This window comes from Melanostigma gelatinosum (assembly GCF_949748355.1).
Source record: "Melanostigma gelatinosum genome assembly, chromosome: 4".
Taxonomy (NCBI): Eukaryota; Metazoa; Chordata; class Actinopteri; order Perciformes; family Zoarcidae; genus Melanostigma; species Melanostigma gelatinosum.
In genome coordinates this window covers 11,413,133-11,422,350 of record NC_136637.1, presented here as the reverse complement: position 1 = coordinate 11,422,350, position 9,218 = coordinate 11,413,133, and the positions used below count along the sequence as shown (strand labels likewise).

Genomic DNA, 9,218 nt, shown 5'->3' with positions numbered 1-9,218 from the left:
GAGCGGTAGGTGGATGAAAACCTGCGATTTGATGAGGACCCTCACTGAGGAGCCGGTACCACTCAGCTTCACCTAATGGGACTGAAGTGGATGATGGGTAGCTGGGGCAGAAGGGCTGTGAAGATGATCAGATGATGCAATTTTGACTGTCGTTCCGTCTCATTGTGAGTCATACAACACATAGGAAGAGGCTATGTGACATTGAAAACGGTGAAATTATGGTTGATTAGAAGTTTTGGTGGCAGAGTTTTCACATCCACTAGCATTTTTAAAGAAAATGTTTGACACCTTAAATAAAAAATTATCCTACTACTATTCTCATAGAGAATTACTGCATCGCTGTATTCATCAGGGAATTTATGAGAACCTAAAATCCCATTCTAGGACGACATACATTATATTATCAATGAATCAATACATTTTCTAGATTAATCAAATAATTGTTTAAACTCTTATCCTATCCAACCGTGATTCACTGCGCTGCATTTACGCAATTGTTTGTGACTTAACTCGCACAATTGCATGTATTCTTTATACTGTGAACATTTTCGCATCCTGCTTCACATAATGTAGTTATTTTTATTTTGAAATCAGATAGTGTACATTATGATCATTGGTTTATTTTATCTGGGGCAGCAATGATCCCTTCCCCACTTCCTACACATGCAGACTCACGAGGTGAAAACAATACCAGCCACACACTACTAATAAAGGATCTATAAATCCAGTTCATGAAGCTGCTCAAATGAGGTGCTGCAATAGGAGCAAAAGTGCAAGTGTGATTTAGATCCACTGAAATAGTTGACTCCAGCTGTCCATGCTCAGAGAGCAGGAAAATAAACAATGAGCTCTCACTCTGCTGTCAGTTCAGTCTACGCCAAACAAGAAACACCGCTTCACAAGACAGAAGGCTAAATGAAGCGCAGTTCACAACTAACCTGGAGCATTTGACTTGTGAACAATCTTTGAAGTTAATAAACAAATAGTCTTTTTCTTTGAAAGGAGTAGTTTTTCATTTTTGTTTTATTAGCTTCCTTGCGGAGAAATAGATGAGAAGTTCGATACTAGTTATATCTGTCCGATATTAAGTTATGACTAGATGGCTTAGCTTAGCATAAATACTGGGAACGGGGGAAACAGCTAGCGTGGCTCAGTCCAAGGGTATAGAAAAACCCATCAGCACCTGTAAAGCTCAGTTATTATTATCACGATGAACAAATTACATCTAATTTGTTCAATTCAATACTTTGATAATGTAAGTTTAAGGTTTTATGTTAATCTGTCGATGCTGTTAACCTCACAGTGAATTCCTTATTGCAGCTTTAAACAATAACACCTGCCTGATGTAACGACGCCTTCATGCTTCAGAGCTACACTGTTGTCCAGAAAGTACTAAAAATACAAATAAAATACAAATAACAGCTATGCATTGAGTGCTACGAGCATTGCAAGAGCAGGTTATAAACACATGTATTTTCGTTTAATGATTAAATATCATACATATACACATGTTTTGGCATGTGTACATTGTACTTGCAAACGTGCAAATCCAGAGCCTTCCTGTCAGGCTTCACTGGGCATATTTGGGAACTGTGGTAAAGCATCTATGCTGCTTCTTAGTGTGGCATGTTCACTGTATGAGGAAGGTGCCAGTTATTTACCGCATAGTGAATCATCTTCTCTACAAAGGATCTTGGAAGCCTCCTCGCCTCCTCGCCCCCTCTGGGAATGTATGCGAACCTTTGGCCTGTAGTGGAAACTTACGCGGTGTCAGCACTACTGAGCCCGATATAAACTGCCGCCTCCTGCAGTTCACCCTCTTCCGTGTGGACACACAGTCTGCAGAACCAAACAACCACCACTGCCTCCGCCATATCAAAACAAAATGAGCACCGCAGCCAAGCCCATATTCACCAAGGGAGAGGACTGTAAGCCCTCCTGGCACGACGCTAGCGCCGGCTACAATGAGACCGACACACACCTGGAGATCATGGGCAAACCCGTGATGGAACGCTGGGAGACCCCGTACATGCATTCCCTGGCGACAGTTGCGGCTTCAAAAGGTAAAAGTCGCAGTTTCAGGGAAGCGAAGCGTGGTCCATTATCGGACAACGTACTTTTGTGATGAACGACTGTGCTTCTGATGAGGGACTCCTGCCACAAGTATAACAACAAGTTTATGTCATAAATTATATACATTAGTTTTGTAGACATAAATGTGCCGTTAATATGATACTATATCATTTCAAATGTAGCTGTCAGGTGAATAATCTGAATCCTCAATACACAGAAAACCAGTATGCTATTCCCAATAAATTGTACCTGTTATGCATATTGCATACTTGAGTACACAGTTTGCCCTAAAATATTGTAAATAAAAAAATAACATGAAATGCATTCATGAAAGTAGTGTTTTGATTTTTGAGATTTGGTTGATACTTATAAAGGTGTGATAACGTTTGTACCAGGGTAATTGGTTTTTTTAACACATACTTTTCTTTCGTATTTTGTTGAATGATGGAGGACACGTGTGAGTGTGTGAGCAGCACTGCGCTCAGTGCTGTGTGAGTACTACAGCAGCTGTTTCTCTACTCATGGGAACAGGCCAAGGAGTCTCCAGGGGGAAACGGCTCATCTGCTCTGAGCTTTAAAAAAATAGACTGATCCACACACCCTTGCAGGCATATGGGAAGGGACAAGCATGTGCACTACAACTGTCTGCACAACACTGTACAACTGTTGTGTATGCTGTATAACTCAGCATACACAATTTATTCATAATATATTCGGTCACAAGACACTGTGGCCATATCTAAACTATTTATAATTTATTCTTTTTACTTAACCTTTATGTATCCAGGATAGTCCCCTTAAGATTTTAATCTTTTTTCAGGTGAAACTCAGGCCAAGAACAAATAAACAGACGTAACAGCAAAACAGAAACAACATGAGAATTTCACATGAAAGAGACACGTAGCACTGAAAACAAACAGCAAATTTCAGCTCCATGCAGTTTGCTGTCACTTCTCTTTGAGTGCATACAACATGTAATGAAATTAAAATGTGAATATTACACTGAGTTGCTGATTAATGGCTCAGTAAATCATCATGAAGGGGTCAAGCAACAACAAATAGCCTTTACCCCTGATCTATTTATAGAAAGGAAATGAACCCCTTTGGCTTTTACTGTCACATGTTACAAGCAACTGGCTATCCCTCCACACCCCACAGAGGGAGAACACCTCAACTGTGAACTACAAAAGTATGGTCTATGGCAGCGGTTCCCAAACTTTTTAGGCCGCGCACCCCCTTCTACATCCCGACCGGGTTCGCGCACCCCCCCCCCCCCCCCTTAATAAAAAAAAAAAAAAAGAAGCAACAGAGCCTTTTAAGCCTTCATAGCCGCATAACAATCGGACCAATGAGTGAACAGTTTGCTCGCGCGTGGCGTTTGTTTACAATATTTAGTCCGCTGTTAAATGTTGCAGTGTGAACACAAACCGAACAAAGGAGCAACTGCAACATTGTATCATATTAATCCCTGAATCAGAACAAAGCAAACGAACTCAAGGTGTGAAAACGCCCTGAAACACTGCAACAAAGTTTCAATAACTTTCAGTGACACAAGGCGTCACTTTTAAAGAGCAATACGGATGCGAGCACACACGCACAGGCTCAGAGGCAGATTATCACATTTAATTTACAATTAATGAGCGACTAATGTAGCCAGGATGTCTTCGGACAAAGCATCGATGCAGCGACACAGTGTTGTTGGACACCGGGATCATGCACAACTTTTTTGCTTCTTTCTCCCCAATCATACATTCCACCATCTCTCTGGCAGCTGGCAAGCTCACGTCTTCGGCGATTGTGTGCGGTAGCCCCTTTCTCGCTATTCTGTGACCAGATATGAAGCCCGTAGTGCGTCATTTATAGACCAACACATGAATGAGACTGCAGTTGTTTTTGGCTGTTTTGTAACTCCTCCAATTTCGATATAAACAATGTAAGGGGCTTTTGACTTGCACTGGCATGCTTGATGTTCAGGTGGAGACGTAAATAAGAGCTTCAGACTGTTAGCCAGAACCTCGCTGCACACCACGCACTGTGGCTTTGGGCAATCTGCGTTGCCAATCCAAGTGAAGCCCAGACACAGATAATTTTCATCATATTTCCTCTTTTTTTCCCAGTCTGATGCTCTCTCTCGTTTCCTCTTTTTTCACCTTGACTCCGCGATGGGCCGATGTGCTCCCGATTTGTCTGTGCTGTCCCTTCCTCCTTTTCGGTCTCCTCCGTCTCATCTTCCTCTGACTCTGGCTCGATTTCTTCTCCCGGTCTCTCCCCAACGCACCTCTCCGTTCCCCTCGCCTCCGATTCCTCTCTCTCTCTCTCTCCCTCTCCTCTTTTACGACTGATAGCTTCAGATGTCCCACCTGACAGTTTTTAAATTAAAATTACATTTTTTTTTAATATTTAATATTATTACACCATCAGACCGCCATTACACTTTTCCTCTTGCGCACCCCCTAGAGGCAGCTCGCGCACCCCCAGGGGTGCGCGCACCCCACTTTGGGAATCCCTGGTCTATGGTCTTGCGAGTCCATAAGAGCAATGGCTCAAAAATAATGCAATCACTATGTTACTGAGCTCCAACAACCTGCTCCCTTCCTTAGTGTGAGAATTAACCGCCGATGGGGAATGAATGTCACAGTATTTGGTGATTATTGGTTGATTAATTTGATTTACGTTTTCTCATCGTATTGTTTTGTTGTGTTCTCTCTGGTAGGCGGTCGCGTTCTGGAGATCGGTTTCGGCATGGCCATCGCCGCTACCAAGATTGAGTCTTACCCCATTGAGGAGCACTGGATCATCGAGTGCAACGACGGCGTCTTCGCCAGACTGGAGAACTGGGCCAAGGCTCAGCCACATAAGGTCAGCAGATCCAACTGTTCATATTATCTGCCTGTGTTGTTAATCACAGCTGCGTGTGTTGCCCGTTTACACGTCTAGTTTACAGTTACCGTCCTTAAAAGTGAAGATGAGTGAAGGTGGCATTTCTGTTGCTGCAGGTCGTCCCTCTGAAGGGCCTTTGGGAGAACGTCGTTCCCACCCTGCCAGATAACCACTTTGATGGTAAGAAATCAAACCAGACATTCAGCTCACGGTTTTGCTTGATTTGAGTTTACGGTTCACTATGTTTTGAAGACAACTGGAGCAGACAGTATTTCACTTGACAGATTCAAAATATTAAGAAGCGATAAACAACACACACAGAAAACTGAATGAGTTGGTTGTTGTATGCACTCTGCTAACACTGTGTCCTTCCTCTCTCAGGTATCCTTTATGACACATACCCTCTGTCAGAGGACACATGGCACACTCACCAGTTTGACTTCATTAAGGTAAGTAGTTCAACTCCTCAAACACTCCAGTAAGTAACACAGAGTCCTGAAAAGATACAAATTCTGTCGGAGGATAATCTTGGAATTGTTTGTATGAAAAGTGGACTGAAGATACTGCGTCATAGGAGAAAACACGTATCAATAACCAGTATGAATAACTCCAGTGTTGAGCGATTGTGTGGTGCACATACTGTAGTCTTCTTCAGGTCGTATCCTTACAGGGCTGAAGGAGTGATTGATTTGGTCCGCGTGTCTCTGCAGGGTCACGCTCACAGGCTGCTCAAGTCCGGCGGCGTCCTCACCTACTGCAACCTGACCTCCTGGGGCGAGCTGCTCAAGACCAAATACGACAACATCGAGAAGATGTTTGAGGTTGGTCACCTTCATTACGCCCTCAAGGAACAGAAATTCAACTCATCTGAAACTGTATAACCTCAGCGTTACTGCATCGTGCGTTTTCTTAGTTTCCATTCATACTGTTTCTCTGCAATAGAAGTTTTGTGGAAGTAAAGTCACTACATGGCGGCGTTAGAGGGGAGACAAAAAGTCTGAATGACGCTACCAAAACATTTTGTGTGTCCCAATCCCAAACTACCGTACATACTACTGTATACAGTATGTACTTTATACTAGTCATGAAGTGTTCCATTTGGCATAAAATAAATCAACATATGTTACCATTATTATACTAACAATAAACGATGCAAAAGCTGCACTGTAGGAAGTCAACTAAACTGCGACTTTAGAAGGTCACTGCCATTTAAATGTCTTTTCCAAAGATTTTATACTTTTTTTGTGTTCTTAGAACTTTTTGAAGCTGTTTCTCCAACATTTGCAATTTATTGTAATGTCACGGAGATGTGAATAGCTCCTACGTTTCCTTTGTGCAGTGCATTGTGGGAAAATAGTGTCCATGCAAACTGACTTTTTCCACTATGAATGCATGACATACATAAATCCTGCTTTAAAATAGTATGTCGTGTAGAATTGGGACACAGTTATTGTCATCAAAGTTATTTCAAACATTTTTCTTTGACAAGACTATGATCCGGATGTGTAGTACATGTTTTCATTGAAAAAAGGAAGTACATTTAGGGTGTTTCTAAACACTGATCACCTTACCCACAAAATGTCAATTTTGATTTCAGTGGAGCGCTTTAATCACACACGTTAGTAAATACAGTATCTTGCAATATATTTCAGCATAAGACGGGTTCAAGTCACTGAATACTAACAGTCATAATACATACAGTGGGCCTATCAGTATCTGTGCCTGTGAATCATCAACCTGCTTGTCTCAACAGAGACGTGTATTTGAGGGACGTGTATTTCAATAGGACTGTTTAGACTTCAGCGTTTGATATTTATCCATGGTGCACAGCGCTGAGCGCCCGTCTCCATCAGGGCTGAGCTGAGTGCAACCCGTGTTACAGGCTGCGATAATCGCAAGGTCGACAATAAACAGGATAAGAGTAACGCGCCCGATGAAGCCAGCGAGCCTCACAATCACCAACTCTGTCTGTTAATGATTTTCAGGAGACCCAGGTGCCTCATCTGCTCCAAGCCGGCTTCAAGAAGGAGAAGATTAGCACCACCACCATGGACATTGCACCACCCACTGAATGCAAATACTATTCCTTCAATAAGATGATCACTCCAACCATCGTCAAGGACTAAAGTCTGAAAATGGTGCTACAACTTTTTTTTTTACAATGACGTGCCTTCTCACAAGACTCTCATGACCACCTCACTCTGTTTATTTCACTGTCTGCCATATTTTCAATAAACACAAGTCCATCCCAACTCAGATTACAGGTGCTCGTATTTATTATGCATTTATTGCATTTGTTTCTTTTCCCATGTTGTATCAATTTCAAATTGTACCTTCTTCATTTGAGTTGTAGTTGTTTGTTGAGTACCGTTGTGTTGTTACGGACTGTGCTTCATCACTGCGTTGATACATTTTATTCTTCACAGCAGCAAATATGTGAGACAACGGCAAACTGAAACCACATGAGACCACCACATATGCATTTACAGCCGAATGAGGCTCATTTCTTTCAGGTCTTAAATCACCCAGTATCCTTTTTGCCATGGATCTCCCAATTGTAGACCAAACAGAAAATATATCACTGATGCTTAAACGCATAGTTGTCATGAACTTCAGAAAGAATAAGACTACTGACAATACGCACAACACACTGTTGTCATGCGGCTCTAAAAAGAGTTGCACAATGAAAAGCCTTAATTAAAACAACACGTCAGCTGTTAAAGAGTCCACTAAGATGGGCACAGAGTGCAACACACTGTTTAATGTATGGCTGCTGTAGATAACAGTGCATGTTATCGGAACACTGGGAATAAGCTACCACCTGGTGAGGACGCATGAATCATAAGATGGATGGATGATGCAACACCAGGCCGCAGTCAGGTGGGAAACTACAGCAGCTGGCGGATCTCAGATGTGAATCATGAGCACGAGTGTTATATTTTAAGAAGTTAAGTCAACAGTCTCACGGAGAAATATGAGCAGGCAGAAACTGATCTTACAGCTAAGAGGGTAAGCTGAAACCAAAACATTTTTCAAGAAATATATTCTCTCGTTTCAACTTCTCAAATGTGAAGATTAGCTTTTTCTTGTTCCTCATATTTGGTAGTGAACTGAATATGTTTTTATACAGTTGGTCAGATAAAACAAGGAATGTGAAGATGCCTTCTAGGATCATGGGAAACTATAACATTTTCATAATTTTGCTTTTATAGACAAAACAATTAAATACCATCTATAAAAGTAGGTTGTCTATTTACCTGTCTCTTGTGATACACAAGCACCAATATCTTTGATATGTGCTGGTGTGATAATGAAGCCAAGGTGTCAACGTCTTTACTGCAGCTATTTGACTAAACTATGCTGTAGTTTAGCATCGATTTTTGGTCCTTGACGTGATGTATTTTTAGAGAACCATGATCTTTAGAACACATCAGATAAATCGGTATCAGCAAATATGTTATGCAAATACAGATAATTGTAATAAAGAAACGCCAAAGATTTGTCTGAAGTCATTCAGAAAGTGTAACCAAAAATGAACACAAGTCAATCAATCTTTAATCAGTATGGTAATCGTCAATGACAAGAGGTCGACAAGGACGTTTTACAACAGTTATCGGAGGAACTGGGCTCCGATGGCGGCGTAACCACCGGTCACACAGGGATGAACATCACCGTTTAGAAAGTGTACATGGGATATATTTTAACTAAAGTTAACTATATTCAAAACAGCTATATATATATATATATATATATATATATATATATATATAAATAAAACAAATAGAGAAGGAATCAAGTGTCTCACTCAAGAACCCTTCAACAGCACTGAGGACTGAACCGGCGAGTCTGTTGATTCACACTGAAGATGCTTAAAAGCAACTCTGCTTTCTCTCTCTACAGACATAATATAGCAGATGGCTTCCAGTTCTAGCTGAGAATACTAAATACTGCAGCTTTGCAAACAGAAATGCACCTTTGACGTGGTGCTCTGGTATTTCACTTGGTGGGTTTGGATAGTGTTTTAGCAGACAATGACTTCGGAGTGAAATATCAGCAAACACACGATATTCATTTAACCACGCAAGTGTCAACGCAGACCAGTGACGGTCCGTTCGTGATCACAGGAGCCACCTAGTGGATACAATCTGGCTTCAGTGGTCACACTGGAAAGAATGGACATCAGATGTTAAAATACAGTATTTTCATGTGAGCCCAGTTTATTCAGGATTAAGGATGTTTTATCTCTTTTTACATTCAATTATAAT

General features: G+C 41.4%; 1 protein-coding gene across 1 annotated transcript; it reads left to right on the top strand.

The window, feature by feature from the left end:
- Nucleotides 1-1,806: 1,806 nt before the first annotated feature.
- gamt (guanidinoacetate N-methyltransferase) lies at nt 1,807-7,211 on the top strand. The gene is made up of 6 exons (XM_079268011.1): nt 1,807-2,063; nt 4,787-4,932; nt 5,070-5,133; nt 5,335-5,402; nt 5,664-5,774; nt 6,939-7,211. The coding sequence occupies exons 1-6, from the start codon at nt 1,886-1,888 to the stop codon at nt 7,077-7,079; spliced, it is 708 nt and encodes a 235-aa protein (XP_079124137.1). The 5' UTR covers nt 1,807-1,885; the 3' UTR covers nt 7,080-7,211.
- Nucleotides 7,212-9,218: the final 2,007 nt, after the last annotated feature.